The 27,296-nt window shown below is 41.8% G+C and overlaps 1 protein-coding gene across 8 annotated transcripts; it reads right to left on the bottom strand.

Moving 5' to 3' along the window:
* Nucleotides 1-47: 47 nt before the first annotated feature.
* Nucleotides 48-25,849, bottom strand: cdk11b (cyclin dependent kinase 11B). Of its 8 annotated transcripts, XM_080733620.1 has the most exons (22): nucleotides 25,807-25,849; nucleotides 23,568-23,615; nucleotides 21,922-22,052; nucleotides 21,575-21,714; nucleotides 21,319-21,446; nucleotides 20,982-21,126; nucleotides 20,841-20,897; nucleotides 19,913-20,130; nucleotides 18,925-19,056; nucleotides 18,732-18,833; nucleotides 18,314-18,448; nucleotides 16,600-16,671; nucleotides 15,662-15,891; nucleotides 15,026-15,116; nucleotides 14,814-14,935; nucleotides 12,592-12,697; nucleotides 9,002-9,123; nucleotides 8,667-8,774; nucleotides 6,694-6,810; nucleotides 4,906-5,054; nucleotides 1,380-1,569; nucleotides 48-1,002 (listed from the first exon to the last, which is right to left on the bottom strand). In XM_080733620.1, the coding sequence occupies exons 3-22, from the start codon at nucleotides 22,030-22,032 to the stop codon at nucleotides 910-912; spliced, it is 2,568 nt and encodes an 855-aa protein (XP_080589746.1). In that variant the 5' UTR covers nucleotides 22,033-22,052; nucleotides 23,568-23,615; nucleotides 25,807-25,849; the 3' UTR covers nucleotides 48-909. The 8 variants fall into 8 exon arrangements, with proteins under 8 accessions (XP_080589746.1, XP_080589745.1, XP_080589747.1 ...); XM_080733619.1 differs by lacking the exon at nucleotides 23,568-23,615 and having other exon boundaries at nucleotides 25,807-25,848; XM_080733621.1 differs by lacking the exon at nucleotides 23,568-23,615 and having other exon boundaries at nucleotides 18,314-18,445; nucleotides 25,807-25,848.
* Between the last annotated feature and the right edge of the window lie 1,447 nt (nucleotides 25,850-27,296).

The following is a 27,296-nucleotide window of genomic DNA, read 5'->3' as shown; positions in this document are numbered from 1 at the left end:
TAGCTCAGACAGGAGTTTATAAATACGGGGGGAGATGGCAGACAAAATAACATTTCAAACTTTATTTCTAGCAAAAACAATGTCCTATGTCAGCATGCAAGCTGACAACCGTGAAGGTAAATCTTACAATAAGATGGATGGAAAGCAGAGCCAATGCTGTGTCCTTATACAGTAGCCTCTGCAGTTCAGGAAATACCAGCCATTTAAAATCTGGTCCTCTTTCAGGGAGCACATTAAAAAAAAAAGGAAAACGTAATACAAGAAGAAATCAAAAGAGCTAAACTACAAACAGACAGGAGGAGGACATATGCTGCACCTCCAGAAGCGCTAGGAATTGTCACATTTGTGAAATGGCTTCAAAAGATACTGTTACAGTTGAAAATCAGCCATTGAGTGGGACAGGGGTGAGGAAACTGAAGAAGAATTCTGGAAATTCTAACAAGGTCTAGCCACCAACCCTGTTGTATGGCAAAGAGTCTTGACCATTTTAGTAAGATTTGTAATTTTCACCCCAGGGCATCGTGGGCCGTTCCAAAAATGAGTCCAACTTCCAAAGAGAACGGAATGAGTCCAACTTCCAAACAGAACTGAATGAGTCCAACTTCCTAACAGAACTGAATGAGTCCAACTTCCAAACAGAACTGAATGAGTCCAACTTCCTAACAGAACTGAACGTGTCCAACTTCCAAACAGAACTGAGTTTGCCTTCCAACAGAACTGAATGAGGCCAATGTTCAACAGAACTGAATGAGTCAAATTCCCGGCAGAACTTCACCTCTCACGATTCCTTACTGTCCGTCAGGCTGGCAGTCCAGTCTCTCTCTGTGATTGTAGCGCACATTGAAAGCGCGCTTTTGGATGAAGGCTCTATACAGCATGCAGACCATTGTGAGCTCCAGCGCCGTCCACTCAGAATTTGAGACTGAAACCCGGGCCCACGGCCGAAGCTCCCTGGTTGCTGCTTGTCAGATGAAAGCCTGTGTCTTTGAGGTCATCATCCCCCTAAATGACAGGGTGAAAGAAAAGAAAAGAACAAGAAAATTACCTCACAGCTTAAGTTCACAGTAGTACCTGTATAACAGAGTCAAACATCAGTGCAAGTTGACGAGGAGTGACACACAGTGGGTACTACACAGTAAAATTACTAAATCGGTGCTCATTTAACTCCGAGAGTGAGTCACAAACGGTGTTGAAAGTGAGTCACAAACGTTGCTGAAAGCATTAGGAACGTAAGGCTACCTATCATGGAAAACACAAGCAGGAAGTAAGCAGACACACAAAGCAGAAGGCTGTAGGTCTGTAATCTCTTTAGCACACAGACGGCATTCAGAGAGCGGCTGGATCTATGTAATGGAGAGAATGCAGCCTAATGTCCTTACCAGCTGACTGTAGCCCAGGCCTCCCTCGGGCGGGCGAGGACTGGTGCCTCGCTTCACCCTCTGCTGCTCACTCTTGGCCGGCCAGGTGGGGAACATGGAGGGGTCGATGGGCAGCGGGGTCTCGCGGAAGTATTCGTGCTTCAGCGCCTCGTCCGATAGAATCCTCTTGCTTGGACAATAGGTGAGGAACCTGAGAAAAAACAGCCCGACAGGTCAGGAGAGGTCTGGACAACGCGATTGCTTTGTTGATGGACAGACAGAGCGCTGGTGTTTTTTTAGATCCAAACTGTCTTCACTGCACAATTCAACAATGATGTACAAACGTACGTAAAGTATTCAGTGAAATCTGACTTCTACGAAATACAAGTGAAAAGGAAAAGCGACAGACGATTTTGGCAATAGTTTCCACTTAAACTAATTAATTACATAATCACATTTGGACAATATGGACACTGAGGTTCAAGTATATAAATTGATGATCCCTCAGCAAAGATGATCGATCATATTATCAACAGGTAATGAGTGGGTGCTTCTCAATTAAGGCCCTCTACCGTCTTTTTAACTTCTCTGATGTAGAACAAAGGACTCATCCTCTACACCAAATCATGTAATGGCTTCAACTGGCATCTCGGACTTCATGTGATCTATGTGCTCAAATTTGGGCAAGGTTTCAGCCTTGACTTAACTAATTTAAATATATATATGAAAATGGATGTATTATTGTTCGTGATTTTGTTTCTATTCATTTGTACAGCAACTTCCTTGGTTTGTGCTGGCAGTCGCAGGGACGACATTCTCTAGTATTGTTGTGGTGAAACTGTTATTAACACATCGGGTGCCCACGTGGTGTCTACGCGTCAATCTCTTTGATCTTTACGAGTGCCCAACGACGCGTTTGACGCGTTGTACAGTAAACTATACTGTAGCTACTGCACTTGGCTACCGCGGTGATGAAACAACTCCATTTCCCAACACGCTCGTTGACTTCCTGTTTACCGGCTGCACAAAAGTGCTGTTTTCTCCGGATTCCCTTCCTTTTTTCATTTTTTTCTCAAAACGGCAGCCTCTTCTACATGCCGTAACACAAACACTGTGGCTTAGAAATGATAAAAAACGGTCCTGACTGAAAGAAAGGATTTTTGCGAAATAAACAGGACATACTCGGATTACATTTACTCGGATTACTTTTCTCGCCAGTACTCTCGCCGGTAGGTAAAATGACGCGTTGCCATGGGCACCAGCAAATTAGACGTCAGAGATCACGTGGGCATCCGATGTGTTAAAAAACTGTTTTAATTAGGATATGTCTATGATTTTCATCTCACCGTATTTGGTAACCGTTTAAGAAATGCAATAAGTCACACGAAGCCATGGTTTACCGTGATTTTACAATGGCGAAAACAGTCGGAAGCCTTCTACGCCACGTCAGGCTTAGCCTGCGCCTTTTAGCCGTTGTAAAATCCACGGTAAACCAACCATGATTGGCTGCAGAAATCAGTTGCACGTCAAAGCCAGCTTCCACATTGCATACAACTGTAAGATAGGTCATAACCACATGGTTCACTCACAGCTACCTACTTCGGACAGGGATCTAGTTTGTGTGCATTTATTTAACAAACGTGTTACAGAGACCTCCATAGATGGATTACTTCCTTTTCCATTGCTATGAATCGTAAGGTCTGTTCTATAATTCTCAACTTCTATGGGCTAGTCTTAAACATTCTCCTGCACACAAGGGTGTGATATTCCAAGCAGCTCTGCAATGTCTGCCTGCCAATCTGCACTCCTAGCCTTCAGAAATACTGTGCTTTGCTTGAAGAGCTTTGAGTCTGAAACCCGTTGACCTCACACGACTTGACTCGTACCAAGGTCACTCACTGTCTGAGTAGGCAATTATGATCGCTGTAAAGTTTCACTGAGCTGGACGAGTGCCAGACCTCGGGCAAAAGTGTGACACTCTTGGAGGCACACCAGAGGACGTGTTGTGGCACCACTCAGCTGTGAGATAATGGAATGTTATGGTTTTGCCATTCGCAGGTGCAGGCTAATGCTTACTTTATACTATGCCGTATGATGGTGCAAACATGAGCCCATTAATCTTTTGGGGTAAAAACAACATTTTACAGTGAAATAATCCCTCCCAAACCCACGGCTCAGTTGTGCGAGCACCAGCCCGGGTTGAGTTTGTCCGTGTAATGTGTCACAACGATGGAACGGCGTCGAGGAACTTTGATGAATTCCCAGGATGCTACTTCTGTCATGTTTTAGGCCAGATTGCCAAACGTGCGCTCACTCAAATGACCTGGAAAGCGTGACGGCATGTGTTGGGACAGCGGATTATTATTACATCAAGGTATAGCAATTATTCTTGGACAAAATCTTGTTGTGGAAATAACCTGCTGCCAAAACAGTCATTTGTTTTAAGCATAATGTCAGTTTTCCACCTTATTCTCCAATCAAGAAAAAAAACAACCCACAACACCCTTCCCAGAAATTGTCTTGTAATTCTGGCTGAGCGAGGAATTATGTTGACCAACAATAATTCTATAAATCTAAATGCTTACAGGGCATCCTTACCAGTGTAAACAATGTCCAGCTGGGTGGAAATAGGTGCCAGCTTTTGGGGGGCGTGGTTGGCACAGATATATATGTATATAAAGGCTTGGTGGATGGACCAAATGTGAGCTAAAATGGTCCACCACATTTTATGGCTCCGTTCTTGAAATGTGCAGCAAACCATAAACCTTTAAACATCTACTAAGGCCAATATTACATTAAATCATACAACTAGGGAAAATACAGCATAATAAGCAAAGGACTTCAAGGAAGGCCTATTAGCATTAAGTATCTCATTGGTTTGCAATAACAAAAAATATGATGCCACTCGTCTATTTGGTTTGCCATTATTCTGTTGTAATAAGATAACCTGCAATCACATTTCTTCAGCAAAATACAGTGTAGGACATACACGTGAGACAAAACATACGGCAGAATACGTGGAGTGGACTGTGATGTCGTGTCTTTAGTGCGGAATAGGGATGGGACGATATGAAAATATATCACGATTATTGTGACCAAAGAAATCGCGATTTTCAATATTATCGCGATAATCAAAACATCAATTATCACGGGGAGGAACATTTGCCAAAAAATAGTCGATCTACAAGTTTGTAGATAGGCTATTTTTTGGCAAAGAAATTTGGTAGAGTGAAAAAAAGTATGCAACGCGTTGTGAGCTTGTAATATCGGCAATTTTTTGAAAAAGAAATTTGGTAGAGAGTGAAAAAAGTACGTACGTATATTATAAGTAAGTTTTACCTATAGAGTGTTTAAATGGTACCGGATATGCAGCTCGGCAAATAAAAGTCCCAGACACCTACGTGCATGACGGAGGATGATTTCACAATAATTTAAATCTCCACGATAGCATTATCGTGAGTGTTTTTTTTATCACGATAAACGATAATATCGCTTATCGTCCCATCCCTACTTTAGTGCGGAAGCAAACAGCCTTGAGGAGCCTTACTTGTTCATGAGGTCAAAGCCTTGGTCGGAGAGCAGCGCACCAAAGCGCTTTCGCAGGTTGTTGTAGGGGTACTCTGTGAAAGTCATCTTCTTCACAGCAGGGAGCTCGTTGTAGCCGGGCCAAATCTTCTCGCTGGGCGACCCCAAATCCTGGTGTCAACACATACGAGTCAACAAAGACTTATAGAGCTGTCATGCAGAGAGCACTACGTCCAGGTCGGGTCTCCCCACTGTTGTCTTGAGGTATTCCATCAACCTCAGACCAAGAGAGACCCACGGTAGTCCAAATACATATTTCAGCAGTTCAATTCATCACCATTATGTAACATACACCATTTAGCTATTGGACCGTGTGCTTAAAGAATGGAAACAACACAGTCATTCGGTTCAGCGCTTCACAACTCGTTTCCCCACTGGGACCTTAGGTTTCACTGATCCAAAATTCAGGGACCAATACATTGACTACATTAATCGCTTGTACCATAGCTTCCCTATTCTTGGGGGAACATTTGTTCCAAAAATAGATCTACAGTACATCTACAAACTCACAACTGATTGAGAGACAAAGGTTTCAATCAAGTTATTAAACAACCAGTGGCGTCAGTTCAGCAAAAGCTTGGGTATGGCAAAGATAGTAGGCGCCCGGTGGGCGCGAAAAATCGGGTTTTGTCCATTTTCCCCTCAGGTTTCTACGGTTTCTTGGGCTGGAAAAGAATTACGGACATCTGCTAAAAATACTGGTCATAATACTTTTAATGCATGGATGAAGCAGGTGCACAAACAGCCAATAACAACAGTTAAATGTATTAGGCCTAGTTGGAACTGAAAACGAATTGAATGTAAAGGAAGGAGTAATAGGCTATACAACAAATGCACAGCTTCATCTTGCATGAGGGAATTAATATAATCACGCAGGCTGTGTCTTTGCGCATACTGCATGGTTTCACAACAAGGTTCTGTTGCATCGTGTTTCATGCCAACACATGTGCCGACTTCAGAATAATGAGAAATAGTCTAAAAGTCGGGTCTGCGCAAATGTTTCATAAGGTTGATAAATTCATCCAGACAGAAATGAATCAAATATAGGCTGCTCACTGCTGGTATGGTCGAGTGGTGACATGAGTCCATGCATCTGTTATGCAACTTTGGGACAGTTTATTTGTGGTCAGATAACTTTTGTAGCCTACATTAATTTATTTGCCCAAGACAGTTCTACAGTAGGCTACCCCTTTGAAACAGCGAGTATGCGAGAGAGGCAGAGAGAGAGGAAGCGAGCGCGAGAGAGAAAGCGAGCGCGAGAGAGAGAGTCTCTGATTTGCAGAGACGGGGTTAATAAATAATTACCAGTAATTACCAGTTTTTCAGTAACATATATGGCTGGGGTATGGCAGCTGCATACCCCTGCCATACCCAATTGTAGCCACTGAAAACAACACAAAGGCGAGGGTCACCGCAGATTTGTGACACGGGACCATTTTTCTTGGATAAAGGCTGGCCTAAGAGGTGAACTGGGAGAGCTGAATGACAGCAACACACCGTCCCGTCATGCTTTGTGCATATGATCCCTACTGGATAACTGGCACAGCACACTATGGAGGGATTCTGCAAAATGCATTTTAGTGACTGGGTTGACCAATCATCCATCAACTTCACCACCTAGTGGGGAATTAACAGTAGTGCATGTAGGGGCATAAACATTCACCAGCGGAAAAAACAAACAAAAGTGGCTGTTAATATCACTGTACGAAATTACTTCATTTTGTAGGGGGGCCAAATGAGGGCATCTTACCTTAAAAATCTTGTTAATTTGGTCAATTTCAGATTTTCCAGGAAAGAGAGGTTTCTGCGTGAGGAGCTCGCCAAATATGCAGCCCACTGACCACATGTCTACAGCTGTGGAGTACTCCTGTGGAGAGAAGAACAAACATCATGTCACTCTAGAGAGAGAGGGAAGAAAAGGGGCCCAGACGGCCTGCCAGCCATGTGTCTGTGTTCAAGTCTGTCTGCAGCCTGAATGCTGATGTGCTTTGACTGCAGAACAGGATTAGTGTCATCTCACGGTGGGCACCACTAAGGTGTCTGTTTGGGATTGATGGACAAAAAAATACACTGCATGTCCTGAAAGGCTGGGTTTATTTTGTATTTTATGGAGCATGCTTTAGTTGGAGGAAAGCGATCCAACACATGTAAGTATGTGTCTTGAGAGAGTGAGTTAAGGTACCGTACGTTAAACCCTGACTTGTTTTCGTTTCATCTTGTGCGTGGAGATATTTTCATTGGGACCCATTTTTGGCTTTAAACCGTTTTGACCTAAACGCAAAGCTATGTCCCTTTTGAAAAATAGCAGATATACAAGCTCACAGCACGGCACCGAGTGCCGCTCTGCTAGTAGCTTGTAGATCTGCTATTTCTGAAAAATCGTGGAAAAACGTATTTTGATCGAATTCTACAAGTGTCTTCTAAATCCTATGGTTTTAAAACAAAAAACCTATGTTTCTATGTCAGTGGTGCTAAAATGTTTCATGTCGAGGACCCCCAAAATGGTATGTATTTGGCCACGGACCCCCAACTCAAAATATGTTGTTCCAGGTACCCCAGAGGCTAAATTTGAATTAAAATGTTGCTTTAAAAATACATATATAGAGATTTGCACAATCTTTCATGACTTTTCAAAAATAGCAGATCTATAAGCTCGCAATATCTGCTATTTTTCAATAGCTAAAGTATTAAATAATGATAAGCCTAAATGAGTTAAATATTGCTGTGTATGTGTATACGTGTTATGAAACTACATGATGCATTGCGAGTGTTCCGTACTCCCACTTGTTGTGTTCTTATGCCTCTCTGACTGAACAGACCCACGCCTGATTTATACATCGAAAATATCGACTCTACAAGCTCACAACGTGTCGCCTCAGGACGTATAGTGAGCTTGTGGATCTGCAATTCTCCTTCTAGAGGAGATCTCTCTTAGACGAGGCAGCCTTCCAACTGTCTTAAGGGTCTTTCACGTGGGGAGTGTTTGACGTGCCTTGTAATTTATTTTCAACAAGAGACCAATCTGACAGGCAGAGTGACAAACTGTTTGTGGCCTGTGCCTGAAACAAGTTGAAATGTTTTTCTATGCAACATGTTAAATCACTTCTATAGTTTGGTTGACTGATTGCAGTTTTATTTGTTGGTGTTAATAAAATAAATATACCCAATACAAAATTGTATTTCCAAAACGAATCCTCATGACGTCCTCTTCATAATGTTGCCGGTCACAAGGTGAACCAAATGTTTCTTTAGTTGTGGCTGTAACAGTGAGGCAGTGACCGACCTTAGTGCTGTCACGATTATGACATTTTACATGACGATTAATTGTCACTCAAATAATTAAGATTAACGATTTAATTGTGTTTTTGTCGTTGACAATTACACTACCGTTTGGCTTTTAGGCTGGTCTCTTTTAAGCGCCCGGGGTCCGACCCCATTTTGCGAAATAAACGCCCGGGCTACTAATTGGGGATTTACGGTATTTGACAACTTTTACTTAAAAAAGAACATTGATATCCACTATCTAATAGCCATTCTACAAGCTCACAACAAGTCGCGATGCAACGCGTTGTGAGCTTGTAGATCTGCTATTTCCACTATTATATATATTTTTTTAAATATATGAACGTTTTTCAACATGGAAACGATTATGAAAAATAATCATGATTATGTGAAATAATTGCCATTAGTCGATTATGTAATAATTGTGACAGCCGTACTGACCTTGGCTCCCAGCAGCAGTTCTGGAGAACGGTACCACAGCGTCACCACCACGGGCGTGTAGGGCTTCAGCGGAGAGCCGTATTCCCGGGCCAAACCGAAGTCTCCGATCTGCAGGCAGACATGACAGGTGGCAAAAAAGTGGGCCTTTCAAAACAGGACTGGTCAACAATGATGCTGCACAACATTACATAAGTCACTGTTGCCAAGATAGGCATATCATCCCACACAAACACCATGAGAGAGAGTTTAGCTAGCTGCAGGAGTAGTGAAAATGAGAGAAAACATTGTTTGTCAGTTCCTCTTGTGTGTGTGTTTTGGGGTGGGGTAATTCCTACCTTGAGGATGCCTTTGTGGCTCAGCAGCAGGTTGGAGGTCTTCAGATCACGGTGGAGGATCCAGTTGTCATGGAGATGGCGGACACCTCTCAGCAGCTGAATCATAAGGGTCTTGACTTCGCCTGTAGTGGACAATGAGGGTCTTCAGTCACACACCGGGCCACCCAGGGGCCTAAACTAGGCCCTCACCCGTTTTCGCTCTACACTAAATATCTTTGCAGAAATTATCTGATCTATAAGTGTTGTGAGCTCTTAGATTGGTTACTTTCTGTGCCTGCTCGTCCCACCGAATAGGGACGGCACTAAGGGTTTAAGTCAGGGGTCTTCAACGTTTTTAGGCCAAGGACCCCTTAGCTGAAACATTGAAACATTGAAACATTGAGAGTGATGAAGAGGGACTCCCACTACACATTGTATAAAAGTATTAGACAGGGATAACGGTGCAAAAACCTGATTAAAGGGTGTACCAAACTTTTCTCAATTGATTCTTATGTATTTTTCCCTGTAGAATCCATTTCTGCAATATACATTTTTATATCGCGCATAATTAATGAGATAATTAGCATTTTTGACTAATTATGCTAGTTAACTCATTAATTATGCACAATACAACAATATACTTTTCAGAAATGGATTCTACGGGAAGAATTACATAAAGATCAACTGAGAAAAGTGTGGTAAACCCTTTTATCAATTTTTGATGAATTCTTTCCCGTTCTTTCTGCCCATGTGTCAAATTATTTGTAACATGGGTGGAAATGACAGGACAAACCCTATTTAAAAAATGTTAAAAGGGTTTACCAAACTTTTCTCTGTTGATTCTTATGTATTTTTTCCTGTAGAATCCATTTCTGCAATATACATTTTTGTATTGTGCATCATTAATGAGTTAATTAGCATATTTGATTTTGACATATGAGGGGAAATAACACAAAAAACCTATAACAATTTGATAAAAGGGTTTAACAAACTTTACTCAGTTGATCCTTGTGTATTTTTTCCTGTACAATCCATTTCTGCTATGTAGATTTTTGTATTGTGCATATTTAATGAGATAATTAGCATATTTGACACATCCGTGGAAATAACAGGGCAAACCCTATAACAATTCTTTCAATGGACTACAGTACTGTAACAGGTACAGTAGAGTACAGTAAGTTACAGTACAGTAAGGTACGGTACAGTACAGTACAGTAAGGTAAAGTACTGTAAGGTACAGTAGAGTATAGTACAGTAAGATACAGTACAGCAAAGTACAGTAGAGTACAGTACAGTAAGATACAGTTCAGCAAGGTACAGTAGATTACAGTACAGTAAGGTACAGTAGAGTACAGTAAAGTACAGTAAGGTAAAGTAGAGTACAGTAAGGTATAGTAAGGTACAGTAGAGTACATTAAAGTACAGTACAGTATGGTACAGTACGGTACAGTAAAGTACAATACAGTACGGTACGGTACAGTAGAGTACAGTACAGTAAAGTACAGCAGAGTACAGTAAAGTACAGTACAGTAAAGTACAGTAGAGTTAGTTGAGTACAGTACAGTAAGGTAAAGTACAGTAAGGTACAGTAGTGTACAGTCAAGTACAGTACATTAAATTACAGTTAAGTACAGTAAGGTACAGTACAGTACAGTACACACGGTATAGCTGCTCAGATTCACCGCTCCACTGTACTGTACCCTACCTTACTGTACTTTACCTTACTGTACCTTAATGCGCTGTACTGTACTGTACCTTACTGTACTGTACTTCGCAGTACTCTACTGTACCTTACTGTACTGTACTTGACTGTACATTACTGCACTTTACCTTACTGTACTGTACTCAACTGTACTCTACTGTACGGTACCTTACTGTACTGTACTTCGCAGTACTCTACTGTACCTTACTGTACTGTAATTGACTGTACCTTACTGCACTTTACCTTAATGTACTGTACTCAACTGTACTCTACTGTACTTTACTGTACTCTGCTATACCTTACTGTACTGTACTCAACTGTACTTTACTGTACTCTGCTGTACCTTACTGTACTGTACTCTACTGTACCGTACCGTACTGCATTGTACTGTACTGTACCTTACTGTACTGTACTTTAATGTACTCTACTGTACCTAAGAGTACTGTAGTCCATTGAAAGAATTGTTATAGGGTTTGCCCTGTTATTTCCACCGATGTGTCATTATGCTAATTATCTCATTAAATATGCACAATACAAAAATGTACATGGCAGAAATGGATTCTAGAGGGAAAAATACATAAGGATCAACTGAGAAAGGTTTGTTAAACCCTTTTATCAAATTGTTATAGGGTTTGCCCTGTTATTTCCGCCCATGTGTCAAATATGCTAATTATCTCATTAATGATGCACAATACAAAAATGTATATTGCAGAAATGGATTCTACAGGAAAAAATACATAAGAATCAACTGAGAAAAGTTTGTTAAACCCTTTTATCAAATTGTTATAGGTTTTGGGTTAGGGTTATTTCCCCTTATATGTCAAATATGCTTCAAATATGCTAATTATCTCATTAATGATGCACAATACAAAAATGTATATTGCAGAAATGGATTCTACAGGAAAAAATACATAAGAATCAACAGAGAAAAGTTTGGTAAACCCTTTTATCATTTTTTAAATAGGGTTTGTCCTGTCATTTCCACCCATGTTACAAATAATTTGACACATGGGCAGAAAGAACGGGAAAGAATTCATCAAAAATTGATAAAAGGGTTTACCACACTTTTTTCAGCTGACCTTTATGTAATTCTTCCCGTAGAATCCATTTCTGCAAAGTATATTGTTGTATTGTGCATAATTAATGAGATAATTAGCATAATTAGTCAAAAATGCTAATTATCTAATTAATTATGCGCGATATAAAAATGTATATTGCAGAAATGGATTCTACAGGAAAAAATACATAAGAATCAATTGAGAAAAGTTTGGTACACCCTTTAATCAGGTTTTTCCACCGTTATCCCTGTCTATATTGGAGACTAAAAATGTTCATAGCTTTCTTAGACAGGGTAGACTTGTTTGACAGCACTATCATCAGTGTAGGTTGTTGGTCTAATCATGTGTATTTTTAGACATCTAACCACTTGAACCATCAATACTTAGTCTGACTGCTCGTTTCCCTCTACACCAAACCTCTTTGCCAAGAATAGCCGATCTTCAAGATCACAACGCCAGATTGGTTATCCTTGGCTAATGTTCCACACATAATAGGGATACAAGGGTTCAAGTGGTAGTGTAGGAGAAAAAAAAAAATCTCATCACACAAAGATTTGGAGGACCCCCAGTAGTAACTCTGAGGACCCCATAGGGGTCCCGGACCCCCTGTTGAAGACCCCTGGTTTAAGTGGTTAACAGCGCAGAAGCGAGGCATCTAGCGCTAAACCCCAACATCAACATGAATAAACCCATTGTGGGCAGCATGGCTACCGCAGAAACATGGCCAACTCGGCGAGGCAAACCGACAGACACCGCTTCAGAATTATGTTCTATTAGAAACAGCACATTCTTGATCTGCTGCTGCTTATTACGCGGAACTGAACAAACAGACAGAGTGCGTCTCATGTTACCTGGTAAGAAGGGCTGCTTCATGGTCTCCATTAGGCTCTTGAGGTCATGCTCCACGTAGTTCATAACAATGTAGATCTTGTCCATGTTGCTGCCAACCACGATTTCCTAATGCAGATGGGGAGGAGGGTAAACTTTACTTCAAGAGCGTAACGTCGTTGTCGGGTGGAAACCTTGTATGTCCAAAACCGTTTGTTTAGTATTTATCGTTTTTAAAATGATTTAAACTAGTGAAAACAGCCGATCTACAAGCACACAACGCCTCGCGGTGCGAGGCGTTGTGTGCTTGTAGATCTGCCGTTTTCACAACTTTTGTGCGTCAGCCTTAGCCTGATTTCAGACTCAGCTGAAGCTTGAGTCTGACATTGTGCCCTGTTTGAGCAGTTTCTGGAGGGGAGGGACTTTGACGGCAGCATGGATTGGTTATTTGTTAAACCCACCCCCACCCCCTGCGCTAATTGGAGGAGCCGTCATTTCGGCTCCAGAAATCACTTATTATGAACACAATTCCAGACCAGAGAAACAGTCCACTCTAAGGGTGGGCGGTTATGGGCTGGAACCAGGCTACATCGGCCTTGTATGAAGCAGGGCTTTGCTTTGCATAAAAATGTACACAAGATTTGAAATTTGGAGATAGGGGTTTTCTGCCCGACAGTGACGATAAGTAGATGATATTGTAAAGCTAATTTCTTTATAGACAGCTGAGCTCATTTATTTTTTAACACAGTCAGAGTAGAGGACATTTACAACATTTTAACCCTCTGTCTAAACAAGTCTAGGTGCATGTTATAAACAAATGGCTATAATGTACTTTTGAGGGAATCATTTACATTTTATGAGGACAAACGTTGTCTTCTCTTCAAGCTACAATCTGTATATTTTATGGCTCTCCCGACAGAGAAAGTTAATTGCTTTAACGCCCAGGACTCAAATCTGCCGTCTCCCATGCAGTAAACCAAACATCTACTGCTCATACAAGTGGTAAGCCCCACTTGGTCAGGGGAGATATTGAGCTTCTGAGCTCCAGGCAGGGCTTCCTGCAGGTGTCCTACCAAACATCGGGGTCTACCTATCTCAATGGAACCACCACCAACCACTGCTGGTACACAAGTTATGTTGTATTAACATTCTCTACCATATACATTGGATAAATTAACATTGTATTCATTAAACTAAGTTCCATATTGCAGCTCTATACTGGGAGTTCTCTTACAAAGTGTGGCGTTCTTCTTTCGGCTAATTCAGTGGTTCTCAACCTTTTCAGGCCGCGACCCCCAAAATAATCATATTTGAACTGGGGACCCCCACCATACACAAGCACTTTGAATTGTAGGAGTTGGCATTACATTTAGTTTGACTATCTTTTCCTTTGTGAAAATAGCAGATCTACATGCTCACCATCGACTTCCTAATGCAGATTGGGGGGATAAACTTTACTTCAAGAGCATAACGTCGTTGTCGTAAACCGTTTGTTTAGTATTTATCATTTTAAAAATGATTTAAACTAGTGAAAACAGCAGATCTACAAGCACACACCCGCGAGGCGTTGTAGATCTTGTGTTTGTAGATCTACTGTTTTCACTACTTTTGTGCGCCGGCCTTGTATGAAGCAGGGTTTTGCTTTGCGAAAAAATTTACACATTTGAAATTTGGAGATACAATATTTCTGTTGTGAAAATTGTGAAAATAGCAGATCTACATGTTGAGCATGTAGATCAGCTATTTTCACAATTTCTGCCTCTAATATTTGACAATTTGACCAATATTTGACCAGAGGTACTACAAAGGTCTTTAAAGTCCTTAAATTGTCACTTAAGAAATGTGCGGATACCCTGTATACACTTATACTGTATGTTGGTCTGTTTACTGTTGAGTGAGAAAACAATGTTAACATTTAGCTAAACATCTGGGGACCCCCCCCAAAATAATTTGGGGACCCCTCTGGGGGTCCTGACCCACAGGTTGAGAACCACTTGGCTAATTCACCACAGCGGATCATCTGTTTCCATCTGCTTCGGTTTTTTGCAACACACACACACACACACACACACACACACACACACACACACACACACACACACACACACACACACACACACACACACACACACACACACACACACACACACACACACACACACACACACACACACACACACACACACACACACACACACACACACACACACACACACACAGAGTGGTTTTTGTGAGCTCTTCTCACCCTGACTGTGACAATGTTTGGGTGCTGTGCTTTCAGGATAGTGTTGATTTCTCGGAGCGAGGTGATGGGGAAGCCTTCCTTCTCCTTCTCCATCTTCAGCCTCTTCAAGGCTACGATCTCGTCTGTGAAATGAAGACGTGGTTTCGTTGGTTTGTAAATAGATTTATTTGCGTTTAAAAAGGACACGCGAAAAGACATGTGTTCTTTCTTACCTGTCTTTTTGTCCTTGGCTCTGTACACCACACCGTAGGTCCCCTCCTCTATACGGTTCAGACACTGGAACTCCTCAACACTTCGGCAACCCTAAAAAATATAAATAAAAACACAAAAAACATGATGCATTGAGATTCAAGGAAGATGAATTCTGTGACAACATCTAGGGTGGAGAACCATTTTGTATCCACTGGCAGTGGCCACACTAGCGGGTAGATCTCAAATTTTCTTTATAAATATATTTGTTCTCACACTCCTCAATCAAATTTTCCTTTACATACATAATGTTACTGACTAATAAATAACATTCTAACCATTTCTCTGTGTTATGGTACAGGTCCTTTTTGTCCCATTGTCTGAAGGCACTATGGCTCAGACATTTGGTTTTAAAGATATTTTTTCTGCCTTTAGAGAGATGGGGGGCTCAGACCTTTGTGGTCTAGGAATGAGAAGCCTAACCCACAGTACACAACTCCTAAGTGTGTACAAATGAACACCCAAGGGTCCATTAGGTTCCATTTTTACATTCTTTGGAGTTAGATGAACTCTTCTACCCAAGAAGCAGGAACAGGGTACAATCTTGCTTGCCACAACCAATGGGCTGCTTGTGCTTTATGTGGTGCACTGGTACAGACCTGTAGAGCAGGGAGATATTTGGGCAGCTCTTTCTTCAGCTCCACAGGCGAAATGGGGGGAGAGTCAGGGATGTAGTTCTCTTCAGGGGTGGGGGAACGGGAGTGTGTCTGAGAGTGGGGAGTGGGGTCGCCGTCCCCCTCTTCCACCTCCTCCACCTCCTCCTCCTCCTCCTCATCGTCCATGTCCTCACCGCTCTCCTCCGTGTCGTGGTCAAAGCGCGACTCCGGCACTGAGGGGGAGAATGTGACCATTAGGACTGCAAATATGGATTGTTTTATTATTATTATTTTTGAGCGGTGCTCCTGGAAGGAGCTAAGCTCCAAAATCTGGCTTTGTCCAGTCCCGGGCTCTGAAACGTGGCCGACATCTGGCCTAGATATGGCCTACATCTTGGCACAAATGACTCAAAGTTTGTTTTACGCCCAGTAGTGATGCGTCGTTCATGAGTGATTCGTTCATAAGAACGAATCATGAACGATTCGTTCACGTCCTCAGCCTGTTACGTTCACGCTTAATACCACCCCCCCATCCCCTCCCCGTAATAGACCGCGGCACACAGGACGGTCGACGCACAACTAATAAAAACGCTCCCGGTGAATGGCCGCGTGTTTTTCACAGGATGATAGCACTACTGAACGGTGAACAGATAATTTGAACGGATCATTGCCGTGAACGTGAACTAAATGATTTGTTCACTGAAATTAATGTTTTTTCCCCACCACTAACACCCAGGTTGACAGGGTCCCATTGGCCAAGCGTCTCGGGACGCTAAATACACTAAGTGTGATATTTATTCACACACACACACACACACACACACACACACACACACACACACACACACACACACACACACACACACACACACACACACACACACACACACACACACACACACACACACACACACACACACACAGTAAGGTGAAGTGTCTACCTGCAGGAATGTGGTTCCCATTCTCCCTCTCCTCGTTGAACTCGTCAGACTGCTCTTCATCACTCACGTCTTCTAAGAGATAAGTAAAACAATGCGTGTGAGAGTATGATCTCTGCTGTTGTGATAATACTGTATGTATGTGATGGTACTGCATGACGTTTCCCCCAGTTTTGCGATGTCACCGTCACAAAAATGCTAGCTCAGGGCAGGACAATGTTGGTTCTCTGCTCTATCCACAACTTTCCAACATCCCATCGTGCATTGCGCAGAATGTGCAGGCAGCTTCCGGCGCCGCAGCCGAGAGTGATCTACAAGCTCACAACGGTTGCATTTGCAACGCGACGTGAGCTTGTATGTCTGCTGTTAACCGGAAGTGTCCCGCAAATAATGCTACAGTAAATTCTCGCGGAAACAGGTGGATACATAAAGAGTCTTGAGACGGTAACAGGAAAACGCACCCTCGAACAAACTCACCATCATTCGCGCGACCGCGCGTTTCCCAACGAGTCTGTGGCCTTAAGCTAGATGCAGAAAAGACCAACATTAACAATGTTGCTGCCATTTTAAACATAGCTGTAGTAAGCAGCTGCCAAATTGTCCTTACCTTTTAATGTGGGCACGCGCACGCATCGTGCACAATCTGTGCGCGACTCATCTAGTAGACGTGTAGACTCGGTGAAAGCTTTCGAATAAAAAAAACCCCATTGAAATAGACATATCCGTTGCCACGCTGTATCCCTGCTTATCCGCCAGTGTTTACATGAAAAAACATTGAAAAAAGCCAGCTGTGCGCTATGGGAACACGTGGACACGTTCGCGCACAAAACGCACGATATGTGCGGGGATCATAATCCAGGCGTGTAGAGACTGGATCAAAGTTTCCAAACGCAAAAATCGGATTGAAAAACGAGCTTTCCATCGCCGAGTAGCCCTCTTCTGTTACAATGTAAACCAATGGAGGCGGGACTATGGCCCAGGCTCAGACTGGATACGGAAAGCTAGATCCGGTCCAGACCGGAAATACGACCGGTTACAGTTAAGGGGCGGGCCTAAAGAGCCAGAATCAGCGAAAATCAGCGATAATACTTTTAATCCTTTCATAATGGTTAAAGCTAATTAAAATTCCGGGATCGACAGGCATGGCACCACGGTACAGCGGGAAATCTCCGGTTTCGACGGGGATCACAGAGTATGAGTTAAGAGTGAAAATCTTTAACTCAAATCTTCGCTTCTGGGGGTCCCTGGAACAAAATATTTTGCGATGGGGGTCCGTGGCCAAATACATATCATTTTGGGGGTCCTTGACATGACAAAGTTTGAGAACCACTGATGGCAACATACTTTTTTTTCTCCAGAAAACTGATTTAGATTACATTTATTGAATGTGCCTATCAGTAGTTAAGGACCCCCAAAAATATATATTTGGCCGCGGACCCCCATCTCAAAATATTTTGTGTAAGATTAGATTTGCGTTAAAGATTTTCACTCTAAATGTTGGTCTATTCTGCATCTAGCTTAAGGCCACAGACTTGTTGAGAAACGCGTGGTTGCACGAATGAGGGCGAATTTGTTCGAGGGTGAGTTTTCTGGTATTCCTTGAGACGAATCAATTGGCAGTATACAAAATACAATGTAATTGTGCTGTACGTATGGCAGTGCAGAATTAGACACAGGTGGGAGTGCTGCAGTAGTTTAGAAGCATTGGTGGAGGTACCTGCGCTCTGGTCAGATTGTCCTGAAACTGACCCGGACTCCTCATCTTCCTCCTCCTCCTCCCCTTCCTCTGCCTCCGATTGGCTACTGGACTCGTCGTCATCCTCCCCATCTTCTGAGCCGGATGCTGATCCTGCTAGATAAGGTAAAAAAAAAATCACACCCAATGTGAGGTGAGCGTGCCTTTGAGCAGTGTTAAAACTAAATGAATAATTCTGTCCATTAATGTCAAGGCACAAGCACTTGGCGCTGTTAGGATGTCCTATCTCCCGGTGATAGTAGGTCCCATCTACTGGTGTTAGCATGTCCTATCCACTGGTGTTAGTATGTCCTATCTACTGGTGTTAGTATGTCCCATCTACTGGTGTTAGTATGTCCTATCCACTGGTTGCTGACAATACCATGTGACAGTCTCTTACCTCCAGAAGACTCTGCGGTGCTCGTCTTCCGTTCATTGTCACTGATGTCCTCCAGGTTTGCCAGCGGGTCTTTGTCCTCAGGCCTGTTGTCCTCTTTAGAGACTGGAGGGAGGGGGAAAAAGCAGGGGTTATTTCAGAGGACAAAACCGGCACTCTGGAGATCAATGTGTTTGGGCCGGCGCTGAGAGCTTACCCTCACTTCCACTTCTACGTGGCTCGCTGTGCTCTGATCTGTCCCGCGGGGCTCGGTTGGGACTGCGGCTACGGTGGCTCTGTTTGGCCTTGTCGCCGTATTCGTCAGGTAGCGCCCGGTGGTGCGATGGCACTGTGGAGTCAAGCACAAGTCATTCAATTAGATAAGAGATACCTTTATTGATACCAAGTCTGGAGGGGAAATTAAGACCTTACAGTAGCATTGAAGAAAACACAAGCTAAAAAGAAGCTAAAATGTACAGTACATTGCTGCCTTTCAAAAAGCGAAGTGGGCCTATTGTGGAACAGGAACTGAGCAAATCAATTGAATCAATGTATTCAACACTAAAAGGTGTAACAGTACAACCCCAACTTCCTCACAGTAATCTTCCTTGACAACTTAGGACGCTTGAGTAAGTAATTAATTGAATTATACTGCTCCAAGTCCTGCTTATCCCCTGCTGAACTCCATGTTTTTATCTCATCTTGGTTTGATTAGCACAGCCTACTGTAAATTCTTGAACTCTGGACTTTCTCAGAGATGTTGCTGGAGGTGTGAGATGCACAGTCCCGGCTGACACAATTTTTTTCCCCACTCAATGGTAAACAAACCAACACACAGTATAAGTGTATACAGGGTATCTGCACATTTCTAAAGTGACAATTATGACTTTCAAGACTGTTTTAATACCAAACTGGCCAAACTGTCAAATATTAAGTAAGCCAGAGTCGAACATTGTGAAAATAGCCGATCAACATGCTCACAACGCCTAGCAACACAATATTTATCTGTGGAACTGAGTCACATTAAATGTAATACCTACAATTCCAAGTGCTTGTCAGGGTGGGGGTCCCCAGTTCAAATATGTTTATTTTGGGGGTCACAGCCTAAAAAGGTTTGAGAACCCCTGCAGTAGAGCAAGCGCTATTGACGCCTGGGTTACTCCATTCTATAGGCACCGGCAGGGTGAGAAGAGACAAACACCCACCTTCTCTGCGAGGTTCGCGCTCTTTGCGTCGCTCATCCCCCCTCCTGTCCCGGTCCTTCAGGTCCCTCTGCTCCTTCTGCTGCTGCTGTTCGCGGACTTTGCGGTCCCGCTCGCGCTGCCGCTCCAGCTGCTCCAGTCGGTCCCTGTAGCGCGGAGAAGACGGCAATCCTGTCAGGAGACCTAAGCTCTGCTCTGAAACAGACCCCTCTTCTCTCTGTCTGCAGGACACAACAGCCATCCAAGTAGGCCTGTCACAATTATTACATACCCGCCTAACAGCAATTATTTGACATAGTCGCAATTATTTTGGATAAATCGTCATAGTCATTTCCATGTTGAAAAATAAAATGGTGAAAATAGCAGATAACTATTTCCACAATTTCTTTTTATATTTCGAATTTAAATTATTTAAAGTACCGTATGCAATTATTAAATATGTCAGCCATTTCTTTATTTAGCCTAATATGCAAACAGATTTTTATTTTATACATAATATGTTCTAATATTCAAGGTCAAAAACACAATTAAATCGTATTTGTATGACAATTAATCATAAGTAAAATGTCATGATCATGACAGCCCTACAACCAAGCATTGTGTGCATCATTAAATGACACAGACAGGGTTTCCCTCAGAAGTTGTGTGTGTGTGTGTGTGTCAGAGAGAGTTATCTAAAATATTTAACCAGTTTGTTTCTAAACATTCAAGAACGTTGAAAGTTTATACAGTAGGGTGATGTAAAACAGACAGGGAGTATAGAAAAACGAGCAAATAAACAAAGATAACAAGTACAACACACCGTCATGGCCCTTTAACCCACAGTAGTCCCATCAGCCCATGCGATTCAAGTTTTAATCAGCTGTTCCCCTAAATAAAAATGTATTTATTTCTGATGTTAACATAGGGCTTGGGTATTAAGCAGACATACCTGGGGGAAACCCTGTCACAGTCACTCATGGTGATCACATTCTCATAGCTGGTAGGCCTGCAGCAAAAGAGAATGTACAGTTTTGTGTCTTTTGAGTCAACATGTGCTTGTGAGTGTGTGGTCTGAGTGGCCGGTTGTCACCTCTCTCTGCGTGAGTGTGCTCTGGCCTGTTCCCTGCGCTTCTGTCTCTCCCAGTCTCGCCTGGCTTTGTCCTCTTCCCACTGGCGCTTCCGCCGCTCGTTCTCCCGGTCTTTCTCTTTGTCTTTGGGCCGAACGTGTTTTCCTGCTGTGAAGATGAAAATATGTGAAGTGACAGCAAATATTCCATTCCATGTTTTGTTATTATAGTTTTTCTCTCTTTATTTGACAGATAGGAAACAGAAGAGCTGGCTAGTGGCACTCATAATAGTTCGGCCGACCTGGGAATCGAACTGGGGACCCACTGCCAAGCACATGCTCTCAACCATCCAGCACTCACCTCCTTCTGCCGAGTGACTGCGATGCCGTCTTTTATCTTTTCTCTTCTCCTCCTTTCTGTGGTGAGATTTGTCTTTCCTCGGCATTTGCTGGGGAGGCTTGATTGCTAGTGACTCATCCTCTTCTCCTCTGAATTCAACGTAAAGGAAATAATAAATAATATTATTATTATATATATATTTTTAAAATGCCAAATTTTACACTGAACTGTATGTAAAGTAGCAAAGGTAATGTGAAACGTTGGAATCTCTGTGTACCTGTCCTCTGTGGAGTCTTCCCGTGTGTAGGGGGAATTACGGATCGTTATTTCCATCTTCTGGTCCTGTAGTTCTCCTTCCTCCAGTGTGTCCCGTTTGGCTTCCCGACCATCCGCCTGTGGAACAGGACACGCAGCCAACTGCATACAAGAGGAGCACAAACTTCTCAGTATGAGCAATTACTGGTACATTTCAGATAGCTTTTACAATAATGCCACACTGCAAGTTTTTTTTATTAAATGTATTTTTCTAATCCTGCCAAAACTAGTGCTTTGGTTTTACACATCATACATACATGCACCAATTATGCACAGTATAACACAATGCAACTGGCTGCGGTGCTTTACATTTTTCTGGGGCTTGGGCTCTATCTTCTCTTCTAGTTCTCTCCTGCGTTTTTTCTCCTGTAAGATTTCGTCGAGTGTCTTCACTTTCCAGGTGTCCTTTTCGTCCCCCATCGGCGCCCAATCTCCACCGCCTGCAGCACAGACACAAAGCAAGCATCATATCACTGAAGATACATGTTGTGAATTAGAAACAATATATGGAACATGAGAGGGAATGGTGGCTTTCACTCCCTGGTTATATTAACTTAAGTACGAACATAATAAGATCATAAGACGAAAAGTGTAATAGTTGATCTACAAGCTTAAAGGGCCATTTCACCTCTGGGACAACCCAATCTTATTTTATTGTTGTTTGGGAGACGATCGACACAATCGACACAATCCCGAGTTATTTTTTGTGTTCAATCTGTGTTTTGAGATGTTTCAGTATTTATTGATGCGTTTTGCATCGCAAAATGCATCACTACTTAAATACTAAAATTCTTAGTAGTTAATTTTGATCGTCTCCCAAACAACATTTTCGATCCAGGTCATGTGGGGGAGGGGGACCACACTCCATTACTAATAAACAATGTCAATATTGCTCAGGTCGATTCATACAAATACTTGGGTGTGCATATTGACAGCAAGTTATCCTGGGATGTCCATGTTAATCATGTGTGTACTAAGATCCAGCAGCGACTTCACTTTCTGTGTAGGCTCAGGGTGTTTGGTGTCCAGCAGAGAGTGATGTTGCTTTTCTATCATGCTGTGATCGAGAGTATTTTCCGTTATACAATTTGTGTGTGGTTTAGTAATTTGACTGTGAGGTCAAAAGCACAGATTAATAGACTAGCTCAGATTGCATTGAAGGTGATGGGTGTGAGGGAGCACCCCACCCTTCAAGCAATATTTGAGGAAAGTGTAGTTAAGAAAGCTAAGAGAATAATTGCTGACCCCTCTCATGTTCTGCATTCAGAATATTAACTGCTACCCTCGGGTAACGTCTACCCGAGGGTAGACGTTCCAGTTAAAAACAAGAAAAGACATCTGAACAGATACAAATACTCATTCATTCCCATATCTGTTAATCTGCTAAACTCAGGCCGTTAGTAGGGGTGATGACTCTGGTGTAATGTAGTGTAATGTATGCACTTGACCTGTATGTCAGCACTGTGTGTTGTGCACTATTCGTTGTAATTTACTTTCTGTCTGTCTTGTCCTATTGTATGTTATGTAGCAGCCTGCATGTCCAAGACAAATTTCCTTCGGGACAAAATAAATGAATCTTGAATCTTGAACATCCAGAGGTGAAATGGCCCTTTAAGCTCTTAGATCTATTATATTGCCATCTTGTGTATAACATGCTTTTATTTAACCTCCCCTCACAAATAATAACAATAATAAAATATTTACACATACAGTATAACATGCCCAAAATACAATTAGGGATGCAAGGATACTTCCTATCATTTATATAATTATGCAGAGAAGACGAACAGAAACAAAGGGGCTATTGCGGAACAGGGGAAGTGTCAAGGAGTAATGAATGACAGATAAAGCCTAAGTCATATAATAGGCCTATGGTTGTGTGTGTCAGTGTCTCAAGTGTAGCAGGGTAGTGATACTAAGGGAAGAAAAGGACTGAGCTTGATTCCTATGGTTACCTGGGTGCCTTGCATGTTATCCAATCAAGCAGTAACTTCTCACAATCACTGGTAAAAGAACAAAATACAAAACAAAAACACACTAATCCAAACTGATGCTCATGTTTTGGTGGGTGGATATGGGGATGTTTAAAGACTTAAAGGTGTATTCAGTGATAATGAAAGTGGCCGGGGGTCATCTTGTTCCTTACTGGCTTTACAGTGTGGAAATGTTTAGTTTTTTATGATTTTTTACACCATTATAATGTTCTCGTTTTGATCATTAGACCCAATCACTGAATATCGGTAGGCCTACGTCTCCAGCTTCAGGATATGTATGATACTGATTTACTATGACACTGTGGCATTTTATGAGTTCAGTAGTTCATTTAGCAGATGTTCTTATATCAGAGCGACTGTGGTTCTCAAAACTTCAACAAAACATCATAACATAACTACGGCCATACTAGTCTAGCCTGATTGGTCGAGGACTGGCTGGCCACCTCTGAAAATCGAATCTAGCTATGCTCGTAACACGGGCCATGGTGGAAGTCCTTATATGGTCAGCACACAGTGAGGAGAATGAATGGAAAATGTACCAATTATATTTGTATTTGAATGAAATACAATCACTGAATATACCTTTAAATTCAAGGGTTTATTCATTGCACCTAAATAAAGGATGTTTACTGTAGTTTTGCACTGCAGTAGGGCATAAGAAAACAGATGCTCTCAATAGGGCTGCACAATTGATAGAAATATCATAATTTAGGGTTCACAATGATGCAATTGTGAAACTTAGCAAATTAATTTAAACATATTATTTGGTAAGCTGTTTGTCTTCTCATCTTTGCACATTTCATTTGCACAAAGAACAATAACAATCAGACAACAATGTCTGTGATCTTACATACATTTAATGTATTCAAAATACACAGCCAAAGATCGGTCCAATCCGCGCCTTATATTTTCCTTTAGTTTCATATTCATTCAAAGTTCTGGAAACGTGTTTTGACGAATACCTCCACTTTTCCACAAGCTTCAAACAGACAACATTCTCTCCAGGCGAGGTGTCCCGTAATGAGTGCAGGACTGAATATATATCAGAACATCCTTTAGGAAGCACAAATGTATGTGGCACATAATTGGCAGGTGGTGTGATTAATTACCCCACACTCAGTGACACCCATCACAACGCACCTGTCAATTGTACCCCATACATTTGTGCTTCCCATGCATGACTGTTCCCAAAATAAGTTTTCCTATGTTCAGTCCAGCAGAGATTTCAGGTCCAGCCTCATCGCCCGGCGGAGAGAATGATGTCCACTTGCAGGTCATGGAAAAGTGTAGATATTTTATTAAACTCAAGTTTTCAAATGGATATGAAAACTAGAGGACAATATCTGACTACAGGTATTAGGAATTCATTATTGGGTGAGTACACACTGCCCATCAAGCTCACACACAAACAATAAAATCAAAGCCAGATAAATACTAATATCATAGGCAATGAACCACCATTATGCATTAAAAAAACATCATATTTCTCCACCAAAATCATGTAATCAATGAGAGTGAGTGATCAATATTGTGTGATTAGAATATTCAGCCAAATAATATTTTTAGTCATAATCGTGCAGCCCTATTAGCTCCCAATACACGGGATACACATCAACAAACCAGCCTGTAAACGTAAGTGCAAACAACAACAACAACAACAACAATAATAATAATAGTAGTAGTAATAGCAACAACAACTACACAGCATTCAACCTGTCAAATTAAACTTCTATTATCTATTATTATGATTACACACACTGACACTGTCCTTCCTTGAAGTTGAGCTGTTGATCTAAAGTGAAAGTTGATCTAGTAACACATGGCGGGTGATACACAACCCGTTATAACCGTCTATAACTGTCAATAGCTCATTAAGACCAGTCGATGTTTCCTAATCTCACTCACAGTATTTCGAACATAACGAGGTGAATCGAGTTGGTCTATTTTGTATCATTTATTACGTATAAATGTTAGAAGTACAACAGTTTAATATATCTAGCAGCACGAGTGTGCTAAGCTAAGCTAACAGGACGTTGTGCTAACGTGCAAACTGAACGTCGTATGTGCTTCACATCGATCACTGTTGCTATAAACACAGATATATCTGACATCATGTTATTACTGCCAAGGCTCTGGAGCCACTAGCTAGTCAATGCTATTCAAACAGACTCTCTAAAGTTGATAATAGATTCGCACAAACCTGAAATATGCTCCGCGGTATTAAAGAACACCGGAAGTCTGAACGCGCAATTTTTCTTCTACTTCCAGTGCTACAAGAATTAGGTCCGGGTGACTACAAGGACAAATGTTTATGTTTTGTCCCTGTGGTTTAAACCAGTGGTTCTCAACCCCAGGAGGGTCCCCAAATTATTTGGAGGGGTCCCCAAATTATTAACTTATAATGTGCAACATTGTTTACTCACTTAACAGTAAACAAACCAACATAAAGTTGAAGTGTATAGGGTATATGCACATTTCTAAAATGACAATTTAAGGACTTTTAATAGCCTACCTCTAAAATGACAAATTAAACATTGGCCAAATTGTCAAATATTAGATGCAGAAATTGTGAAAATAGCCAATCTACAAACATGCTCACAGAGCATGTAGATCTGCTATTTTCACAATACCAGAACCGTGTTGTACAAAATGTAATGCCTCAACTCTTAGTGCTTGTCAGGGTGGAGGGTCCCCAGTTAAAATATGATTATTTTGGGGGTCGCAGCCTGAAAAGTTTGTGGACCACGGGTTTAAACCAGTGTTTCTCAAAGTGGATTCCAGTGACTCTGTGGCTTCCTTTAGGGGGGTTTAAATGGACTATATACAAATGGAACCAAATGAACCGGACCCTACACCAGAAATTACCTTCTGGTCAGACTGAATTTAATCTCTCAAAACAGATTCTGCTGTATTTACTAATTATATTTGTTATTTTTCTCAGTTTTCCCCTCCTTTTTTTACCTAATTGGTTCCCAGATTGGACTGAATTAAATACATGCATTCCCTTTTGGGAAATGTAGACTGACTGTCTGATTATGTTAGATATTTATGTTTTATAATATCACAATTTAAGCCATTTTTCTAACTACATGTGCTCATTCGTCATTCCCATGTGAGTCTCCTGACTGGATAAAATATCCAAGTCCTGACCTGACCTGAAAAAGTAATTTCTGTTTACAGCGGAGAGTAAAGCCTCTATCAGAGTCCAGGGTGAAGAGCTATTCACTTCACCGTGGTGTAGTTTTCTAGCTATCACCTAAAATACATAACAAAGCCTAGGTGATAGCTAGGAAACTACAACGCGTGAAGTGAATAGCCCTTCACCCTGGACTCTGATAGAGGCTTCAGGGTGACCCAGTTAGTTACTGAATAAAACAAACACACTATAGGCCTATCAATGATTACTGTGAGAATATAGAGCTAATTAACACTTATTTTAAAACAAACAAGATACAATTGAAAGTGACATACATATCTCTATTTATCTGTATTACCCCCCCCCCCTCTCTCTCTCTCTGTGTTTTGGGTGGGTGATTGATCACCAAGGGGAAACAGTCTACTCTATGGTGATCACGTGCACCTTTTGGTCTGGTTGAGATAATCAGATAAATGAGATTAATAAGTGAACTACAGTATCTCTTCATGCAGGTGTTAACAGATGGGCTGTCTTCAACAGCACGAGGAAAGAGA

This window comes from Nannobrachium achirus (assembly GCF_963921795.1).
Source record: "Nannobrachium achirus genome assembly, chromosome: 9".
In the NCBI taxonomy this organism is placed as follows: Eukaryota; Metazoa; Chordata; class Actinopteri; order Myctophiformes; family Myctophidae; genus Nannobrachium; species Nannobrachium achirus.
This window is presented reverse-complemented; position numbering and strand designations above follow the sequence as displayed.

Coding starts and splice junctions, on each gene's coding strand:
- cdk11b (XM_080733620.1), bottom strand. CDS start 22,032: ATGGGGGACGAAAAGGACACCTGGAAAGTGAAGACACTCGACGAAATC. Junction 21,715..21,921: donor AGCCCAAGCCCCAGAAAAAT/GTAAAGCACCGC, acceptor TCTTGTATGCAG/TTGGCTGCGTGTCCTGTTCC. Junction 21,447..21,574: donor GAAGACTCCACAGAGGACAG/GTACACAGAGAT, acceptor CGTTGAATTCAG/AGGAGAAGAGGATGAGTCAC.